Source organism: Mytilus galloprovincialis, chromosome 3 (assembly GCF_965363235.1).
Source record: "Mytilus galloprovincialis chromosome 3, xbMytGall1.hap1.1, whole genome shotgun sequence".
Classification (NCBI taxonomy): Eukaryota; Metazoa; Mollusca; class Bivalvia; order Mytilida; family Mytilidae; genus Mytilus; species Mytilus galloprovincialis.
In genome coordinates, this window is record NC_134840.1 from 75,542,716 (window position 1) to 75,566,109 (window position 23,394).

General features: G+C 31.4%; 2 protein-coding genes and 1 long non-coding RNA gene across 3 annotated transcripts in view; 1 reads left to right on the plus strand and 2 right to left on the minus strand.

Moving 5' to 3' along the window:
• Positions 1-23,394, plus strand: part of LOC143066801 (uncharacterized) — a 240,978-nt gene that overhangs the window by 159,285 nt on the left and 58,299 nt on the right. The gene's annotated exons all lie outside the window — the stretch shown is intronic.
• Positions 1-23,394, minus strand: part of LOC143068953 (uncharacterized) — a 43,271-nt gene that overhangs the window by 14,069 nt on the left and 5,808 nt on the right. The window contains exon 2 of the mRNA XM_076243360.1: positions 11,012-11,075. Coding sequence (XP_076099475.1) covers positions 11,012-11,075 — 64 coding nt within the window. The remainder of the gene's footprint in view (positions 1-11,011; positions 11,076-23,394) is intronic.
• Positions 4,122-9,497, minus strand: LOC143068951 (uncharacterized). The gene is made up of 3 exons (XR_012976279.1): positions 9,343-9,497; positions 5,343-5,415; positions 4,122-4,611 (listed from the first exon to the last, which is right to left on the minus strand). It is a non-coding gene; the product is annotated as an uncharacterized LOC143068951 (long non-coding RNA).

Genomic DNA, 23,394 nt, shown 5'->3' on the forward strand with positions numbered 1-23,394 from the left:
ATGAACAATTTAGACAATGGAAATTGAAAATTGATAAAAATGGTTTCAAAAAGTGTAATATTAAAGTAATATTGATTTCATCAAGAATGGTCGCATATATCATGTGGATTCTGTTTAATTGTCATGAATGACACTAATTTGTCATCTACATTGGTAACCAGTATATAAATCAGAGGTAAACGTCGTAATGTAACTAAACATCAGTAAGTAAAATATATTGGGATTCTAAAATATAAAGAATAGAGAAAGAATAATGAGTAAGATAAATAAAATGTAGAGAAAAGTGACATAACAATTTAAAGAATACAGAAATAAACAACACCCCCAATCCGGACCCTCATGTATACACGAGAATCTGGATGGAGACGCAGACTATAGAATAATAGATAAGGACAGTAGAGAGTGATGCATTGCTAAAAAAGAGAGAAAAAATAATAGTTGTTTAAGAATACAGACATGAAACACCCCTGAGTGTCGAAACAGTAACGGATTGCGATGTACTCATATTGGTGAAAAAATGCTAGAAGTTTACATGCGGACAACTGCAGTTCTCCTCTGCACTTATGTAGAAAGGAACGTTAACTAAACGGAATAAAATGAATTAAACTTAAGATAACTAAATGTAGCTGCATTTGCTCCTTTTCATTTACTTCTTTAGAATGATTTGTAAACAACATATGATTAGGTAATAGAAGAAAAGAACCAATTGGATGATGCTTACGAATTAGGGTTTAACGTCCAGTGACAAATATCATGTGCATATGAGAACGATAACACGTTATATGTACCCTGTGTTGTATTAGAAAGACACTTTCAGTCGGATTTGAGAACGTGCTACTTTGTCCAGACACAAAAATTAAGGCTGATTGAAAATGTTAATAATAAATTCATATTCCAGCGGCCAATCCATATCACGCTATATTGAAGTGACACACCCTTCCATAAAATGCAAAGCAAGTCAAAATAAAAATGCTCTTACTAGAAGGATACTGTTGCACCGTATTGTAATTTTTTTTTACTCAAGAACATCTCATTCTTAACTTTTTCAATGGGAAAATATAAAGGTAGCAAAACTATTGTCGTGGCTAAATAACTCTTAACTGACACAATTTCAATTGTCCAACCCATTAACAGACTTTATTCCCTTAATTTTCACTAAAACGTGGTATTATTCACGTTATATTACAATTATGAAATATTTACTAATGTCAATTTATTTTTTAGAACCTAGTACTATTTTGTGTCCTTTAAATGATATCTAAAAATGTTTGTTTCGCCTTTTATTAAAACAAATTGCTATGCGTATAAGCATAAATACTATATACTTGCGCAAAGCGTTTTAGTTTTACTGAAAACTGCGCAGACTATGAAATGTTTGTACAGGTGGAAAATGTTCTTTGACAGATATCATTTTGTCAGACACTTTTCTTTTTTTGATTTGGTTCTTATAATATGCGAAAAATCTGTATATTTAATAGAGTTTAACATTAAATTGTGCGTTTTACTCTTAACAGACGTATAACCAACCCGATAAACAGACCAATCGCCGATATATCCGCATACTCAATATAGATTAACCGACCAATCTCTCGGTTAGCCGAGTGTCGGCCGTGAATGTAATTACTTGTACACAAAAATAGAGTGAACCATGAAACCTTGTAAAGGGAAATAAAAGCAATTTGATATCTTTCGTCATGAATAGATTGATTATTGGTTGCCTAATGTCCAGTGACAGACATTTCATGCATGTAAACCATTCACTAGACTACCTATGGGTACATACCAGGGGCAGATCCATCCATCTTTAAAGGGTTTCCAATCCAAAATAAAGGGGGAGGGGTTCAACTGTATGTTCTTATTCAAAGCATTGATCATCCCCCAAATAAGTGTTTTCCACCACCCTCTTTTGGGATCTGCCACTGCAAACTATTTATATGTTTTGAAATTTATCATGTATAGTAAAACACAGCTTTATACAAATATACCAATAAACATACTTACACCAGCAACTACAATCTTTTCATTCTGAAGTCAATATCTTACAATGATAATAGTGAGTAGATTTACAAAACTATGTAAATGAGCTACAGCTAGTCAATAGACTAATTACAGGATTACTCAAGTTGTAAATATGTGCTAAATGGGATAGTGTATAGAAAGGTATATACTATGAAAATAAGACCTTGGGGCAAAGCCCCGCGCTCTTATTTTCATAGTATATACCTTTCTATACACTAACCGACACTTACTGTACATGGCGTTTGGTTTGAACACGGCCTTTAATTAACATGCACTTTATGCAAGTGTTTGACACATTCCCGATTTCCATTCTCAATTTTATTTTAATTGTTATTTTGATATATTTTCATGTATGTAACTTAAAAAGACCAAAATAACATAGTTATGAATGTTTTTTTTATAATTACCTATACATGAAATATGATCATATCATACTTTTGTTTGTACTTAGAATATTATGCAAGACAATTTTTATCTATAAGAAATCAATTGTAACAGTCTGCATGTATATGATAATTGTGCACACGAATCTAGCAATTTTAACAAAACTTTAAGAGATTATATAGTTATGCAAATACATTTTGTATATTTACTTTCTAAAATACTTAAAACTAAGAACCCAAATTTCAAGTCATAAATATTTATTAGGTCAAGACGGAGTTACAGCCCTTGACTAAGGTAGCGGGTTGTTTTCAGACAAGAGAAAAATTGTAAAATTCGAAGCAGATTACAGATTAACTGCAACATTTTGATGTGTAAGGTTTACCAAAATCATTTCTTTTGACAATCTGCACGATCTTAATATACCAGAATATTCTTAAACTCTTGAAAAATGGCAAAATCTAATGAGGAGAGCCAGGGTGAAGAAAAAATGGCGTCGTATGCTGACGTAACCAAAACTGATCCAAAGACAATAACCTCTTCAACAATGACTGGAGTCAAACCAGTCTTCGTTCAAGAAATAGATCTATTTGGTTCACTAACAGATCGAGTCACAACAAAAACACTGTACCTTACAAATGTTGAAATGTACCAAACCCTAGGTTATTCAGTTGAGGCACGTTCCATCATAGGACTTCAACGAATAAGAGGCCTCTGGCGAATATACCTCGATTGTGAGTCCGCTAGAGACCACCTTATCTGTAAGGGAGTGGAAATTCGGGGTAAAAAAATCAACATTTACTCAAGAAACCCTCGGGTAACCATACATGAGAATATAGACACTGTAAGATTGAGAGTGAAAGATGTTCCACTCTCTGCCGATGACGGCCAAATATTAAGAGCTCTAGAAGAACGGAGCTGTGTAATAATGAACCACTTTAGAGAACGTCTTAGGTATGAGAATGAAATCACAAACTGTCTCACTGGTGATAGAATCATCATATGTCAGGGTCCTTTATCCCAAGACATTCCTCGCTCTATTACTATAGGCAAATACAGAGCGACAGTCATGTACCGTGATCAACCATCTACAAGCAATCGTCCCAAAAAGTGCTCGAAATGTCTAGCTGATGGGCATAATTTTAGCAATTGCCCTAATGACTGGGTTTGCAAATCATGTGGTAAGGAAGGTCATAAACAAATTGACTGTACAGAAAATGACCTCCCTGATAACACTCAACATCCTAATGAACATCAAAGCACAAATGAAAACACAAATGATGCTGAGGACACTACTGTAGAAAATGATACAACACAACAACCAAATCACACAGATGATCCATCTACAAATAGCGAACATGAATCAACCGGTGTATATGAAGAAGACATTGATATGTCCCAATCAGCAACATCTCTGGAGGCAGAAAAAAAAAAGAAAAAAAAGTCAAAGAAAGAGAGAAAAACAACACAAACTCAAATTACCTCATTTGTATCACAGCAACAGGAGTCTGTATCAACTCCGGCTAAACAAAAAAAACAACAGAAACGTGGAACGGTCTCCAGTTACCCCGACCCATGTTTTGCATGACAAAGAAGGTGATACCACAGCCAAACGGTCAAAAACTTTGGCAACTTAATAACAACCACTGAAACTAAATGGCATTTATCAGTACTGTATACGTACCAACAAACAGTTTACAGAACATTTATATGAAAACAAATAAAAGTAAAACTAGTTTATTATTATACTGTAATACATGTTCAGTAATATTTATTTTGTGTATAATCATGATGAAATGTGTAACAAAACTCATTCACAGTAGAGTTGAATTTAGTACCACTCGATATACATGCAGTCATAGGTACACTCATATTTCACAATATATATCTTTGGTGAATTACATATTTTATATAAAGTTCGCACTTTTCTCACTACAGTTCCAATTAATCCAGATGTGCCTCAAAATTCTTCTTCTTAGATCACAAAATGAACACGCATATCTTTTATTAATTCTGTATACAAATATGCAACAGACACACTTTTGCACACAAAAATTTATAAGTAAATTGACAACAGATGTTCCCATACAGAATCACACTTATAGCTCCATATATGCTCATACTTCGTATCTAAATTATGTGCAAAGCTTTGAGTCCAAACTGGTAAACAGATATAATCCACTTCATAATGCAAACCATTACATATATCTCCTGAAAAAAATCATAATTTTTTTAGCATTCAACAGCTATAAAAAACAATTTAGCAAATTAAAAGCAAAGAAGCATGAGAATAATAAAACATTACGATTAAGACCTGACAAAAGAAACACATATAGTACTGATAAAAAAAAATGTACATATTTACATAAAGAACTCATTATCTTTATCTTCTGTAAACTATGTAAATATATCTTTTGTATAATATATTCATGTAAATATTTTTCTCTACAGAATTATTGTAATATTTATATTATTTTTGTATTGAGTAAAATTTATTTCTCAATTATTGTCTTCACAAACTGTGTGTGGTATATGATTGTCACAGCTCAGTTTGTAAACAAAGTCACGTTGTTGACCCAAATAATGACCCGTAAGGCGAGGTCATCATATGTAAAAACTGTATGTATTGTCAATTTGAAAACAACATTGTGTAATATTCTTTTACATAATACCGTAAAGTTAAACATTATTGATACTGTGTATCTAATTATTGTGATTAAATTTGATCACTATTTAATATGTTTTTATGCAGGATCACTTCTTATAGTAAAACAATGTGCACTTTGTACAAAGTATAAAGAATGTAATGCTAAAAGTACAGCAAAACTGCCGATAATTATTCACCTGTTGAATAAAGTAAATACTCGTGTACTGGTAACAGAAAGAATAAAATCGATTATTGATACTATAAATAGATGGGGGTTCCCCAAACATAAACTTACCTTTTTACATTAACAATTATGGCTGATCAAAAACTTCACATCTGTACAGTTAATGCTAAGGGATTACAGCAATCTGAAAAAAGAAAAAGACTAATTGAATGGACAAAACAACAAAAATGTGATATTCTCCTAATACAAGAAACACACTTTACTGACAACTTAAAAGAATCTTTAAAAAAAGAGTTTGAAGGTGAATTATTCTTCAGTAATGGTCAGAGCAATGCTAGAGGGGTATCTATATGGTTAAAAAGTAGGCTTAACTACAAATTTATTGACTTTTATAAAGATAAAGATGGAAGACTTCTTCTCGTAAATATAGAAATTGACGAAAGCATACTTACAATTGCAAACGTTTACGCACCAAATAATACTAAGCTAAGAAACACTTTTTTTAAAACAGTTAAAACTTTTATAGATAAATATAGTCTTGGACAACTAATAATAGGAGGAGACTTTAACGATATTTTATCTGAAAAAGATACTAAAAATAAAAATAAAAGAATAAAATTTGATAAACCAGTCTGCGGACTTAAAACTTTAATTAAATCTTTAAAATTAACAGATATATGGCGTGAAAAAAACAGAGATAAAACTCACTTCACATGGTGTAAAAGAAATAAAACAGAAGCCACTAGAATTGATTACTTCCTTGTTAGTACTGAAATTAAAAAAAATTGCTCCTCTTGTGATATTAGACCAATTGTTATTCAATACACTGACCATAATAGTGTATCTTTAAAATTACAAATATCAAGAAATAATAAAGGACGCGGATACTGGAAATTAAATAGTAGCGTTTTAAACGACGAAATCTACCTAAAAATAATATACAATCTAATTAACAACTATAAAATTAAAGCAAATGATTCAATAAATCTAGCTACTTTATGGGACACTTTTAAAATAGAGGTTCGAGATTGTACAATTCAATTCTGTAAATTAAAAGCCCTAAACAAAAAAGATTCAATCAACGTGTTAGAAAATCAACTTAAGCAACTTAATAATGAAATTCATACAACTAACATCAGAGTTAATGATTATGAAACAAATACCTCCCTGATTGAAAAAATAGAGAAAGTAGAACAAGAGTTAGGAAATCTATATAATGAAAAAATTAAAGGCAATCAAATAAGATCAAGGGTGAAATGGATTGAAGAAGGAGAAAAAAATACTTCTTACTTCTTAGGTCTTGAAAAAGCCAGGCAGTGCAAAAAAACCATTACTAGATTGTATGATGTAAACAATAATATAATTACTGATCAAGAAAAAATACTTAACCTTGAAGTTAACTATTATAAAACATTATATTCCTCAACTAAGCCTGATGTGGAAGATACTAAAAAGTACTTTAACAATATTAAAAAATGTCCAAAATTAAGTGATAGTGAAAGTGATTTATGTGAAGGAAAAATAACAGTGCAGGAATGTACAGATGCAATATTCAAAATGAAACTAAATAAAGCCCCAGGTCTAGATGGACTTAATGTTGAATTTTACAGAAAATTTTGGGAAAAAATAAAAGATTTAATTGTATCAGTATTTAATTTTTGCTATAAAAAAGGAGAATTATCAACTTCACAAAAAATTGGAGCAATATCATTAATATATAAAAAAGAAGATCCACTTTCTTTAAATAATTATCGTCCAATAACTCTGTTAAATTATGATGTAAAATTGTTGGCTTATGCACTTGCTCAAAGATTAAAACAAGTATTACCAAAAATAATTCATACTGATCAAAAAGGCTATATAAAAAATAGATACATAGGCTTCAATATAAGGCAAATACAAGATATTATTGATAACTCAGAGAACTTTAAAGTAGATGGTGCTATACTTTTTGTTGATTTCTCTAAGGCATTTGACTCCCTCGAATGGAACTTTATGTCAGAAACCTTGGTAAAATTTGGCTTTAAAAGTAGTTTTATAAGATGGATTCAAACAATGTACACAGACATAAAAGGTTGTATACTCAACAACGGTTGGGTGTCCAGCAGTTTTAACATTTTTCGTGGAATTCGACAAGGATGTCCAATTTCTTCGTTAGCCTTCGTATTAGTAGTTGAAATTATGGCAATTAAACTAAGAGAAGATAATAATCTCAAAGGTTTAGAAGTGAAACTAGATGGTAGAAATTGCTCACTTAAAATGTGTCAACTTGCAGATGATACAACACTATTTCTTAAATCACCAAAAGATGTTAGTTTAGCAATGAATATAATTGAAACTTTTGGAAGTTTATCAGGATTACAACTAAACAGAAATAAAACAGAGGGATTTTGGTTGGGAAAACTTAAACATAGCAGAGACAAATTTGAAAACATAAATTGGAAAACAGATAATATTAAAAGTCTTGGCTTTTACTTTGGTTATAACAATCAAGACTGTCAAAAACTAAACACTGATAAACAGCTTAAAAAATGTGAAAAAATTATATCAAACTGGATGAAAAGAAATTTAACATTAATAGGTAAAATAATAGTAGTAAAATCACTAATTCTTCCAAATTTAACTTATATCGCATCAAATATGTACATATCAAAAGAAATAATACAAAAGTTTAAAACTCTAGTATATAATTTCATATGGAATGGGAAAAAAGATAAAGTTAAACGTGCAACTCTTTGTAAAAACTATCTAGAAGGTGGGTTAAAAATGATCGACATAGACTTATATCTCAAAGCTCTTCAAATACGGTGGATTTTAAAACTTAAACAAAATTCTGGTGATAATTGGTCAATCATACCCCAAGCTTACTTAAACAAATTTGGTAAAAACCTCTTAATATTTCGAATGAATATTAAAAATGTTAATATGTTAGACAAAAAAATATTTAAATCCCTTCCCCAGTTCTATCAGCAATTGATTAAAACTTGGATTAATGTTAAGGGAGGACAGACAAAGATCCCACAATCGTTTCTAGACATAAGAAAGCAGATTTTATGGGGCAATCATAACATACAAACAAAAGGAAAACACTTATTATTTACTAAATGGATTGAACATAATATTCTGTATGTAAATGACATACTTGATGAAAGAGGTCATATATCAGAAAATAAAATATTACTTAAATTAAAAGATAAACGGGATTGGATTAGAGAATTATCATTATTAAAGAAAGCTATTCCAAAACATTGGCAGAATATTTTAAAGCAAGAAAGCTCATTTAAAACAAAAGTAAATATAAAGAAAACAAAAAATCTGCAAATACTACTCAATCATAATATATATCCAGAAATGGGTAATAAAGAAATATATTCAATACTAATTGCCCCTTATAAGCAAGAAAAACCTGTAGGTATTCTGAAGTGGGAAAGAATTTTTGAAGAAAATTTAAATATGAAATTAAAAAGCACTCTTAATTTTATATTTAATTACCTAGAAAACAACAAATTTAAAATGTTTAAATGGAAATTACTCAACTTTATTCTTCCATGCAACGACTTATTAGCACAGTGGAAAGTATTAGAAAACAATTCTTGCAATTTTTGCAAAGAAATTGACAATTATAAACATTTTTTTATTACATGCCCTTATAATAATACTTACTGGCAAGAAATATACAAGTTATTACTTTATCTTCAAATAGATAGACATATTTTAAGGCTAGAAAATTTAATAACTGGCTATAAAATGGCAGATGTAAAATATTTTGATATAAACACCCTGATAACAGTTATATTCTTCTCAATATATAAGGCACATTTTGTTTCAAACAAAAAAGAAACAAAGATAGAAATCTTTAAAATCTTCAAAAAGGAAATATATGACATTATAAGATTAAATGCGATAAGAAATATAGAAACCGGGAATATGTTATTAAAGACATCAGTATATTGTAACCTGTAAGTAAAGGTATAGTTTGTTTTTTATTTAACAAATAAACATATGCTAACTTCCCTTGGCCTTGTATAAATATTTTACCACGTGGGGCCAAAATAAACCCGCATAGCAAATAACCTTTTGATTTGAATTTAAAATAGTTTTATAAACTTACCTAGTTATGTTTTACACTAGCATAGTCAAGCAAATAAGCTTAGACAAAATAAATCCTTCAAAACATAAAAGAATATGAAAGTAACTCCAATACACATACTACACAGGTAACCTGTGAGAAAGTAAACATACATAATAATTACAAAACGAAACGGTGTAGATCCGTTATTTTTCCCGATTTGTAAGCAGACAATTTTTTTTTCATTATTAATGACTGAATCAATGTATATTGATGTTAATTTAATTTAATTTATGTATTATGTCTAATTGTATAATACTAACATTTATATAATATTTTATTATATATTCTCCCTGGATGTATAATAACTGATATACAGGGATACTTAGCCTAATGCTGTAAGCTAGGTAAATTGTTAAACAGCATTTAGTGCAATAAAGATGATTTAATTGTAAAAAAAAAAAAAAAAACAAATATTTCTTCAAATGTGTTACTTAAATTCCTACAAAAAAAAACAAATCTTACAATTGACAAACCATGGACCAATAGTCTTTTTACCGGATTCCAAGTTAAGCAAATATCTACCAAAGGAGAGTTTATTTTTAGTTTATATTACTTCTACAAGGACGACGCGACTTTGCAACGTATTTCACTTAGTTGAAAGTTATATTTTTTTAATTCTAACAAGTTTGGACATAGATTAGTGTGGAAAGTATGTTTGAATGTATGACAGTGTTTTCTGACAAAAAAGTTTGTGTTCAATGTTAAGCTGTGTCCCACAATGACAGCCATCCTTAATAATATCAGACCAGTACCAAACACGTACTAGATGTGTCGGAACGACACGAATGGCCGTGCTTGCAAATAAAGCTTGAAGCCATTTTTAGGAGTAGAAATTTGAGAATGAAGTCCGGTTAACTGTTATTTTCACAAAATTTTCGAAGTTCAAACCTGTAATTTCAGCAAGAATTAATGGAGCGGAACCCAAGGTAAATTCGATCTGTAACTCATCATAGAAGACTAACATACTAAAAATCAGCTCAATATATGATGGCGTTTAGAAAAAAGTCCGTACACTGCCATTTTGGTGAAATGTTCAAAGTCCAAAGCCTGTAATTTTAGCAAAAATCAATGGAGCGGAACCAAACGTAAACTCGATCTGTAACTCATCATAGTTGACTCACATACTAAAAATCAGCTCAATATATGAAGGCGTTTAGGAAAAAAAGTCTGTATAACTGTTATTTTCAAAACATTTTTAAACTTCAAATCCTGTAATTTCAGCAAAATAATCAATATAGCGTAACCAAACGTAAACTCGATCTGTAACTCATCATAGTAGACTCAAATTCTAAAAATCAGCTCAATATGGGAAGGCATTTAGAACAAAAGTCCGTATAACTGTTCGTTGCGGATTGACGGAATGACAGACTGCCGGACAAGGGTAAAACTATATGGCACAAACAAATTTGTTGCGGGGCCATACAAATTAGCAGGGTCGTTTATTCAATATTTGGTTATTATGTTTAAGACTGTCATGGAGGAGACGCGTTTTGTATGTGTTGTATGGATTATCAAATGACTCTGTTAAAATATGTTCCACTACGTTGCTTCTTGGTTTAAACAAAAACTCACAATTAGTAGAGGAACATATTAGGTGCATTTCTGCATGATGTAATTTCAATATGCAAGATGGTTTATGAGTCAGAACCTGTATGTATGTTCTTCTCGTATGCTTTATTTTGTCCCTTGTGGTGGCTATTTCTTACTTGGAACTGTAATAAAAAGAGGATCATCCCAGTATCATTTATAGTAGATATCTTTTAAATGATCAAAATTATTTCTTAGAAGATGTATTTTAGTTCAAAGTGATGATAATATCTTGCTTGCACATAGGGCTAGACGAGCTAGAACGTAAGTTTCTGTTGTATTACAAATGTATTTTAATTCTTTCTTTAAAAATATCTTAGTCCTAGATTCTCCAAAGCCTTGTTGAAGTTATATAAATGAAAATGTTTCCTAGAATGAAATGATTTTAATAACATGGTAATTCCAATTTATTTGTTTATGATTCTTAATCATGTTAATTTCTAAAAACAAATTATGACATATAGTGTAGACTAAAAGAAATATGTACTATGATTCTGAATAATTTGAAATGCAAAAGGTATTGCGGAATTGTTCCTGTTTCAAGGTTTTTGTTATATGGATAAAAATATAAATGAAACCTGAAGAATGCAGTTTTGTTGTGGTATTAAAATTAAGAGCAATAATCTGGTAATTTCCATTAACAATATTAAGAAACCAAGAATGTGTCCTTAGTACACGGATGCCCTATTCGCACTATCATTTTCTATGATCAGTTGACCGTTAAAATGGGAGAAAATCTCTTCTTTGGCATTAAAATTAGAAAGATCATATCATAGAGAACATGTGTACTAAGTTTCAAGTTGATTGGACTTCATCAAAAACTACCTCGACCAATAACTTTAACCTGAAAACTTTAACCTGAAGCGGCACGGACGAACGGACGTACGGACGAACAGATGGACGCACAGACCATAAAACATAATGCCTATAAATGGGGCATAAAAACGCATGAATGATAAAAGTTAAACAATGAAATATAATTTAAGAAAATGACTAGGCCTTGTGAGTTTCGTCCATATGCATAAATGAATGACCAGTAGACATTTGCGGAAACTAGGTGTATACCTAGGACTACACTTTAGACTCACGATTACAGGTGACAAAAAACAAGGGGTCATTTCAAAATACAAACAAACCAACGATACAGATACACAATAGCAAATGTTGTCTTCTATATAAAAGATGTATGAAACACGTTAAAGCTTCATGTGTCCGCTTTTCTGGATTTACCATCAGAACCGCACAAAGCCGAATATTTGAAGACAAGGATTTATAAGGACCGAAGATGTAGATATATATGTTTGATATATATATTATCAGCAGGAGCAATAGACTGACTTTCCCCGCGAAACAGGATACTTTTAATGCAATGGGTAGTATACGAAAACCAGCAAAAATATTGTTCAGAGGAGACTGTACAAAATATTTTATTTAAAATAGTAATGTTGGTGTCGTTTTTGTTGTACACGATTAGAGGACGACCATTTTGATATTCTGGGGGGGGGGGGGGGGGCAGGAGGATTTGTTTTGATCGGTTATTTATTTTTGCAAACTAAGAGGACAGATTATTCATTTTCTGCACTATTGAAGCAAGATTTTTTCATTTTCATTAAAGCAAGGGACTGATTATTCATTTTCACAACTATATTTTTGATATTCGAAAACATACAATTTTTTAAATGTTTTGTTTATAAATAATACATATAGTATAGTCAAGTCATTATGTAACATTTAATTAGATTAACCATCCCCCTCTACAGAAATGAATCTTTTAAATTCCCAACTGCATATACACATAGTATTAAGTTTAGTTATAACTAGGCACTTTTAAATGTTTTGGCAAACCTGCTACGCCGAGCGGAGCAAGGCAAAATTTTTTTTGAAGGGTTTTGGAGCCACTGAAGGCCCAAGAAGCTATAGAACAAATGATGCAAAATCATGCTTTCTGGGTGTTCGGAAGACCCTTTCATAATCTGAAAATGAAGTTTTGTTTTAATAATTTTTTGACAATATTTTGGTCTCAAAGCAAAATGTATAAATTAAGTGTAAGACTGAAGTTTCTAGGGAAAACATCAAAAGACCAATGTGCATGATAAAGCAAAAATGGAATTCACATAGTTAAGCCTGTGGCTGCTGTTTTTTTTGTTTTTTTTAAACTCATGATCAAGTTCATAACAAAATTACTAGATTACAAAAGGAATGCAACACTAACAGAATACAGAAGGGCAATCAATGAACAAAAGACAAATAAATAAGAAACATTGATCCCGAAAAATCAGGGCTATAAGTCTGAGGGAAAACAGAACTTTCTTCTTGCAAGGCCGTGAACACAATTTGATATGGAGACAAGCGTTTGGTTTTGAAATTTCCTACATGGAGTTACGGCCCTGTTAAAATAAAAGAACCTTAGTGAGCACGCTCACATACCCCACGTCCCCACATTGTCATTGGAGAAATTAAATAAGTATAAGAAAAAAAAATTGAATAAGAAAAAATATTGAATAATAATTTCCTGTCAATATACATAGTATGTCCTTATTATCTACAAAATTTCATGAAATTCTGTTGTGTGTTTTCAGAGGAGTTGAGATGACAAACTGTTGCAGAAGTACATTGAAGCAAATAAGTTCAAAGGGGCATAACTCCTAGAAAAAAATTGAACCGTAATTTCCTGTTGATATGCATATCTACATAGTATGTCCTTATTATCTACAAAGTTTCATGAAATTCTGTTGTGTGGTTTGAGAGGTGTTAATTTTGCGATGACAAACTGTTGCAGTAATACATTCAAGTAAATAAGTTCAAAGGAGCGTAACTCCTAGAAAAAAAATTGAATCGCAATTTCCCGTCGATATGCACAACTACATAGTATGTCCTTATTATCTGAAAAGGTTTTGTGAAATTCTGTTGTGTGGTTTGAGAGGAGTTGTGATGACAAACTGTTGCAGTAATACATTAAAGTAAATAAGTTCAAAGGGGCGTAACTCCTAGAAAAATAATTGAATCGCAATTTCCCGTCGATATGCACAACTACATAGTATGTCCTTATTATCTGAAAAGGTTTCGTGAAATTCTGTTGTGTGGTTTGAGAGGAGTTGCGATGACAAACTGTTGCAGTAGTACATTAAAGTAAATAAGTTCAAAGGGGCGTAACTCCTAGAAAAAAAATTGAATCGCAATTTCCCGTCGATATGCACAACTACATAGTATGTCCTTATTATCTGAAAAGGTTTCGTGAAATTCTGTTGTGTGGTTTGAGAGGAGTTGTGATGACAAACTGTTGCAGTAATACATTAAAGTAAATAAGTTCAAAGGGGCGTAACTCCTAGAAAAAAAATTGAAAATCAATTTCCCGTCGATATGCACAACTACATAGTATGTCCTTATTATCTGAAAAGGTTTCGTGAAATTCTGTTGTGTGGTTTGAGAGGAGTTGCGGTGACAAACTGTTGCAGTAGTACATTAAAGTAAATAAGTTCAAAGGGGCGTAACTCCTAGAAAAAAAATTGAATCGCAATTTCCCGTCGATATGCACAACTACATAGTATGTCCTTATTATCTGAAAAGGTTTCGTGAAATTCTGTTGTGTGGTTTGAGAGGAGTTGCGATGACAAACTGTTGCAGTAATACATTAAAGTAAATAGTTCAAAGGGGCGTAACTCCTAGAAAAAAAATTGAATCGCAATTTCCCGTCGATATGCACAACTACATAGTATGTCCTTATTATCTGAAAACGTTTCGTGAAATTCTGTTGTGTGGTTTGAGAGGAGTTGCGATGACAAACTGTTGCAGTAATACATTAAAGTAAATAAGTTCAAAGGGGCGTAACTCCTAGAAAAAAAATTGAATCGAAATTTCCCGTCGATATGCACAACTACATAGTATGTCCTTATTATCTGAAAAGGTTTCGTGAAATTCTGTTGTGTGGTTTGAGAGAAGTTGCGATGACAAGAAACAGGACTAACGGATTGACGGACGGACGGACGGTGTCATATGGTATTTTGAACCCCCTAAAAAGTGAACCCGGGGTCAAAATACCATGCGGTAAAATGACCCCGGGGTCATTATACCGCATGGTATTTTGACCCCGGGGTCATTTTTCACATATGGTATTTTGAACCCCCCTGCGGTATATTGAACCCCCTGTTTTTGATAAATAGTATTGCAGATAATCTAATTTACAATTTATTGGCTATCATTTTTTTTAATTTGTGCTTTTAAGTAGGGGGTTCAATATACCGCAGGGGGGTCAAAATACAATGGCTAAGTAAAATTTTCAAAATATCTTTTCCAGTATATTAAATACATACAAACTACTCATTGGAGTATTATAACTATGTTAAGGAGTTAGAATAGCTTGAACTTTTGAAATTCAAGGTCTATAGTAGGGGGTTCAATATACCGCAAGGGGGTCAAAATACCATGGCTAAGTAAAATTTTCAAAATATATTTCCAGTATATTAAATACATACAAACTACTTATTGGAGTATTATAACTATGTTAAGGAGTTAGAATAGCTTGAATTTTTGAAATTTAAGGTCTATAGTAGGGGGTTCAATATACCGCAGGGGGGTCAAAATACCATGGCCAAGTAAAATTTTCAAAATATCTTTTCCAGTATATTAAATACATACAAACTACTCATTTGAGTATTATAACTATGTTGAGGAGTTAGAATAGCTTGAATTTTTGAAATTCAAGGTCTATAGTAGGGGGTTCAATATACCGCAGGGGGGTCAAAATACCATGGCTAAGTAAAATTTTCAAAATATCTTTTCCAGTATATTAAATACATACAAACTACTTATTGGAGTATTATAACTATGTTAAGGAGTTGAAATAGCTTGAACTTTTGAAATATTAGGTCTATAGTAGGGGGCTCAATATACCGCAGGGGGGTCAAAATACCATGGCTAAGTAAAATTTTCAAAATATCTTTTCCAGTATATTAAATACATACAAACTACTCATTGGAGTATTATAACTATGTTGAGGAGTAAGAATAGCTTGAATTTTTGAAATTCAAGGTCTATAGTAGGGGGTTCAATATACCTCAGGGGGGTCAAAATACCATGGCTAAGTAAAATTTTCAAAATATCTTTTCCAGTATATTAAATACATACAAACTACTTATTGGAGTATTATAACTATGTTGAGGAGTAAGAATAGCTTGAATTTTTGAAATTTAAGGTCTATAGTAGGGGGTTCAATATACCGCAGGGGGGTCAAAATACCATGGCTAAGTAAAATTTTCAAAATATCTTTTCCAGTATATTAAATACATACAAACTACTTATTGGAGTATTATAACTATGTTAAGGAGTTAGAATAGCTTGAATTTTTGAAATTTAAGGTCTATAGTAGGGGGTTCAATATACCGCAGGGGGGTCAAAATACCATGGCTAAGTAAAATTTTCAAAATATCTTTTCCAGTATATTAAATACATACAAACTACTTATTGGAGTATTATAACTATGTTAAGGAGTTAGAATAGCTTGAATTTTTGAAATTTAAGGTCTATAGTCATGTTAGTAGGGGGTTCAATATACCGCAGAGGGGTCAAAATACCATGGCTAAGTAAAATTTTCAAAATATCTTTTCCAGTATATTAAATACATACAAACTACTTATTGGAGTATTATAACTATGTTAAGGAGTTAGAATAGCTTGAATTTTTGAAATTTAAGGTCTATAGTAGGGGGTTCAATATACCGCAGGGGGGTCAAAATACCATGGCCAAGTAAAATTTTCAAAATATCTTTTCCAGTATATTAAATACATACAAACTACTCATTTGAGTATTATAACTATGTTGAGGAGTAAGAATAGCTTGAATTTTTGAAATTCAAGGTCTATAGTAGGGGGTTCAATATACCGCAGGGGGGTCAAAATACCATGGCTAAGTAAAATTTTCAAAATATCTTTTCCAGTATATTAAATACATACAAACTACTTATTGGAGTATTATAACTGTGTTAAGGAGTTAGAAGAGCTTGAATTTTTGAAATTCAAGGTCTATAGTAGGGGGTTCAATATACCGCAGGGGGGTCAAAATACCATGGCTAAGTAAAATTTTCAAAATATCTTTTCCAGTATATTAAATACATACAAACTACTCATTGGAGTATTATATCCATGTTGAGGAGTAAGAATAGCTTGAATTTGGTTCAATATACCGCAGGGGGGTCAAAATACCATGGCTAAGTAAAATTTTCAAAATATCTTTTCCAGTATATTAAATACATACAAACTACTTATTGAAGTATTATAACTGTGTTAAGGAGTTAGAATAGCTTGAATTGTTGAAATTCAAGGTCTATAGTAGGGGGTTCAATATACCGCAGGGGGGTCAAAATACCATGGCTAAGTAAAATTTTCAAAATATCTTTTCCAGTATATTAAATACATACAAACTACTCATTGGAGTATTATAACTATGTTGAGGAGTAAGAATAGCTTGAATTTGGTTCAATATACCGCAGGGGGGTCAAAATACCATGGCTAAGTAAAATTTTCAAAATATCTTTTCCAGTATATTAAATACATACAAACTACTTATTGGAGTATTATAACTGTGTTAAGGAGTTAGAATAGCTTGAATTTTTGAAATTCAAGGTCTATAGTAGGGGGTTCAATATACCGCAGGGGGGTCAAAATACCATGGCTAAGTAAAATTTTCAAAATATCTTTTCCAGTATATTAAATACATACAAACTACTTATTGGAGTATTATAACTATGTTAAGGAGTTAGAATAGCTTGAATTTTTGAAATTTAAGGTCTATAGTCATGATAGTAGGGGGTTCAATATACCGCAGAGGGGTCAAAATACCATGGCTAAGTAAAATTTTCAAAATATCTTTTCCAGTATATTAAATACATACAAACTACTTATTGGAGTATTATAACTATGTTAAGGAGTTAGAATAGCTTGAATTTTTGAAATTTAAGGTCTATAGTAGGGGGTTCAATATACCGCAGGGGGGTCAAAATACCATGGCCAAGTAAAATTTTCAAAATATCTTTTCCAGTATATTAAATACATACAAACTACTCATTTGAGTATTATAACTATGTTGAGGAGTAAGAATAGCTTGAATTTTTGAAATTCAAGGTCTATAGTAGGGGGTTCAATATACCGCAGGGGGGTCAAAATACCATGGCTAAGTAAAATTTTCAAAATATCTTTTCCAGTATATTAAATACATACAAACTACTTATTGGAGTATTATAACTGTGTTAAGGAGTTAGAAGAGCTTGAATTTTTGAAATTCAAGGTCTATAGTAGGGGGTTCAATATACCGCAGGGGGGTCAAAATACCATGGCTAAGTAAAATTTTCAAAATATCTTTTCCAGTATATTAAATACATACAAACTACTTATTGGAGTATTATAACTATGTTAAGGAGTTAGAATAGCTTGAATTTTTGAAATTTAAGGTCTATAGTCATGATAGTAGGGGGTTCAATATACCGCAGAGGGGTCAAAATACCATGGCTAAGTAAAATTTTCAAAATATCTTTTCCAGTATATTAAATACATACAAACTACTTATTGGAGTATTATAACTATGTTAAGGAGTTAGAATAGCTTGAATTTTTGAAATTTAAGGTCTATAGTAGGGGGTTCAATATACCGCAGGGGGGTCAAAATACCATGGCCAAGTAAAATTTTCAAAATATCTTTTCCAGTATATTAAATACATACAAACTACTCATTTGAGTATTATAACTATGTTGAGGAGTAAGAATAGCTTGAATTTTTGAAATTCAAGGTCTATAGTAGGGGGTTCAATATACCGCAGGGGGGTCAAAATACCATGGCTAAGTAAAATTTTCAAAATATCTTTTCCAGTATATTAAATACATACAAACTACTTATTGGAGTATTATAACTGTGTTAAGGAGTTAGAAGAGCTTGAATTTTTGAAATTCAAGGTCTATAGTAGGGGGTTCAATATACCGCAGGGGGGTCAAAATACCATGGCTAAGTAAAATTTTCAAAATATCTTTTCCAGTATATTAAATACATACAAACTACTCATTGGAGTATTATATCTATGTTGAGGAGTAAGAATAGCTTGAATTTGGTTCAATATACCGCAGGGGGGTCAAAATACCATGGCTAAGTAAAATTTTCAAAATATCTTTTCCAGTATATTAAATACATACAAACTACTTATTGAAGTATTATAACTGTGTTAAGGAGTTAGAATAGCTTGAATTTTTGAAATTCAAGGTCTATAGTAGGGGGTTCAATATACCGCAGGGGGGTCAAAATACCATGGCTAAGTAAAATTTTCAAAATATCTTTTCCAGTATATTAAATACATACAAACTACTCATTGGAGTATTATAACTATGTTGAGGAGTAAGAATAGCTTGAATTTGGTTCAATATACCGCAGGGGGGTCAAAATACCATGGCTAAGTAAAATTTTCAAAATATCTTTTCCAGTATATTAAATACATACAAACTACTTATTGGAGTATTATAACTGTGTTAAGGAGTTAGAATAGCTTGAATTTTTGAAATTCAAGGTCTATAGTAGGGGGTTCAATATACCGCAGGGGGGTCAAAATACCATGGCTAAGTAAAATTTTCAAAATATCTTTTCCAGTATATTAAATACATACAAACTACTTATTGGAGTATTATAACTATGTTAAGGAGTTAGAATAGCTTGAATTTTTGAAATTTAAGGTCTATAGTCATGATAGTAGGGGGTTCAATATACCGCAGAGGGGTCAAAATACCATGGCTAAGTAAAATTTTCAAAATATCTTTTCCAGTATATTAAATACATACAAACTACTTATTGGAGTATTATAACTATGTTAAGGAGTTAGAATAGCTTGAATTTTTGAAATTTAAGGTCTATAGTAGGGGGTTCAATATACCGCAGGGGGGTCAAAATACCATGGCCAAGTAAAATTTTCAAAATATCTTTTCCAGTATATTAAATACATACAAACTACTCATTTGAGTATTATAACTATGTTGAGGAGTAAGAATAGCTTGCATTTTTGAAATTCAAGGTCTATAGTAGGGGGTTCAATATACCGCAGGGGGGTCAAAATACCATGGCTAAGTAAAATTTTCAAAATATCTTTTCCAGTATATTAAATACATACAAACTACTTATTGGAGTATTATAACTGTGTTAAGGAGTTAGAAGAGCTTGAATTTTTGAAATTCAAGGTCTATAGTAGGGGGTTCAATATACCGCAGGGGGGTCAAAATACCATGGCTAAGTAAAATTTTCAAAATATCTTTTCCAGTATATTAAATACATACAAACTACTCATTGGAGTATTATATCTATGTTGAGGAGTAAGAATAGCTTGAATTTGGTTCAATATACCGCAGGGGGGTCAAAATACCATGGCTAAGTAAAATTTTCAAAATATCTTTTCCAGTATATTAAATACATACAAACTACTTATTGAAGTATTATAACTGTGTTAAGGAGTTAGAATAGCTTGAATTTTTGAAATTCAAGGTCTATAGTAGGGGGTTCAATATACCGCAGGGGGGTCAAAATACCATGGCTAAGTAAAATTTTCAAAATATCTTTTCCAGTATATTAAATACATACAAACTACTCATTGGAGTATTATAACTATGTTGAGGAGTAAGAATAGCTTGAATTTGGTTCAATATACCGCAGGGGGGTCAAAATACCATGGCTAAGTAAAATTTTCAAAATATCTTTTCCAGTATATTAAATACATACAAACTACTTATTGGAGTATTATAACTGTGTTAAGGAGTTAGAATAGCTTGAATTTTTGAAATTCAAGGTCTATAGTAGGGGGTTCAATATACCGCAGGGGGGTCAAAATACCATGGCTAAGTAAAATTTTCAAAATATCTTTTCCAGTATATTAAATACATACAAACTACTCATTGGAGTATTATGACTATGTTAAGGAGTTAGAATAACTTGAACTTTTGAAATTTAAGGTCTATCGTAGGGGGTTCAATATACTGCAGGGGTCAAAATACCATGCCTAAGTAAAATTTTCAAAATATCTTTTCCAGTATATTAAATACATACAAACTACTCATTGGAGTATTATGACTATGTTAAGGAGTTAGAATAACTTGAACTTTTGAAATTTAAGGTCTATAGTAGGGGTTCAATATACTGCAGGGGGTCAAAATACCATGGCTAAGTAAAATTTTCAAAATATCTTTTCCAGTATATACAATACATACAAACTACTTATTGGAGTATTATAACTATGTTGAGGAGTTGGAATAGCTTGAACATTTGAAATTTAAGGTCTATAGTAGGGGGTTCAATATACCGCAGGGGGGTCAAGATACCATGGCTAAGTAAATTTTTCAAAATATCTTTTCCAGTATATTATTTACATACAAACTACTTATTGGAGTATTATAACTATGTTAAGGAGTTAGAATAGCTTGAACTTTTGAAATTGAAGGTCTATAGTAGGGGGTTCAATATACCGCAGGGGGGTCAAAATACCATGGCTAAGTAAAATTTTCAAAATATCTTTTCCAGTATATCAAATACATACAAACTACTTATTGGAGTATTATAACTATGTTAAGGAGTTAGAATAGCTTGAACTTTTGAAATTTAAGGTCTATAGTAGGGGGTTCAATATACCGCAGGGGGGTCAAAATACCATGGCTAAGTTAAATTTTCAAAATATCTTTTCCAGTATATTAAATACATACAAACTACTTATTGGAGTCTTATAACTATGTTGAGGAGTTAGAATAGCTTGAATTTTTGAAATTCAAGGTCTATAGTAGGGGGTTCATTATACCGCGGGGGGTCAAAATACCATGGCTAAGTAAAATTTTCAAAATTTCTTTTCCAGTATATTAAATACATACAAACTACTTATTGGAGTATTATAACTATGTTAAGGAGTTAGAATAACTTCAATTTTTGAAATTCAAGGTCTATAGTAGGGGGTTCAATATACCGCAGGGGGGTCAAAATACCATGGTTCATTATACCGCAGGGGGGTCAAAATACCATGGCTAAGTAAAATTTTCAAAATTTCGTTTCCAGTATATTAAATACATACAAACTACTTATTGGAGTATTATAACTATGTTATGGAGTTAGAATAACTTCAATTTTTGAAATTCAAGGTCTATAGTAGGGGGTTCAATATACCGCAGGGGGGGTCAAAATACCATGGCTAAGTAAAATTTTCAAAATATCTTTTCCAGTATATTAAATACATACAAACTACTCATTGGAGTATTATAACTATGTTAAGGAGTTAGAATAGCTTGAACTTTTGAAATTCAAGGTCTATATTAAGGCGTTCAATATACCCCTTCTATACCTTGAATTGCAAAAATTCAAGCCTTCTTACTCCTTAATATAGTAATAAACTCCAATAAGTAGTTTGTATGTACTAAACATGCTGGAAAAGATATTTTGAAAAATTTACTTTGCCATGGTATTTTGACTCTCCTGCGGTATATGGAACCCTTACTATAGACCTTTAATTCAAAAAATTCTGGCAATTCTAACTCTTTTATGTTGTATGAATACACCAATAAGTAGTTTGAATGTATCAAACTTGCTGGAAAAGTTGTTTTGAAAATTTTGCCATGGTATTTTGACCCCCCCCCCTGTGGTATATTGAACCCCCTACTCTAGGCCTTTAATTTCAGAAATTCTGGCAATTCGAACTCTTTTATGTAGTAAGAATACAAATATAAGTAGTTTGTATTTATTGAACTTGCTGGAAAAAATATTTTGAAAATTTTACTTTGCCATGGTATTTTGACCCCCCTGTGGTATATTGAACCCCCTTCTCTAGGCCTTTAATTTCAGAAATTCTGGCAATTCTAACTCTTTTATGTAGTTAGAATACACCAATAAGTAGTTTGTATGTATCAAACTTGCTGGAAAAGTTATTTTGAAAATTTTACTTTGCCATGGTATTTTGACCCACCTGCGGTATATTGAACCCCTACTCTAGACCTTTAATTTTAGAAATTCTGGCAATTCAAACTCTTTTATGTAGTTAGAATACACAAATATGTAGTTTGTACGTATTTAACTTGCTGGAAAAGATATTTTGAAAATTTTACTTTTCCATGATATTTTGACCCCCCTGTGGTATATTGAACCCCCTACTCTAGACCTTTAATTTCCAAAAATCTGGCAATTCTAACTCTTTTATGTAGTTAGAATACACAAATAAGTAGTTTGTATGTATCAAACTTGCTGGAAAAGTTATTTTGAAATTTTTTCTTTGCCATGGTATTTTGACCCCCCTGCGGTATATTGAACCCCTACTCTAGGCCTTTAATTTTAGAAATTCTGGCAATTCGAACTGTTTTATGTAGTTAGAATACACCAATAAGTAGTTTGTATGTATTTAACCTTGCTGGAAAAGATATTTTGAAAATTTTACTTTGCCATGGTATTTTGACCCCCC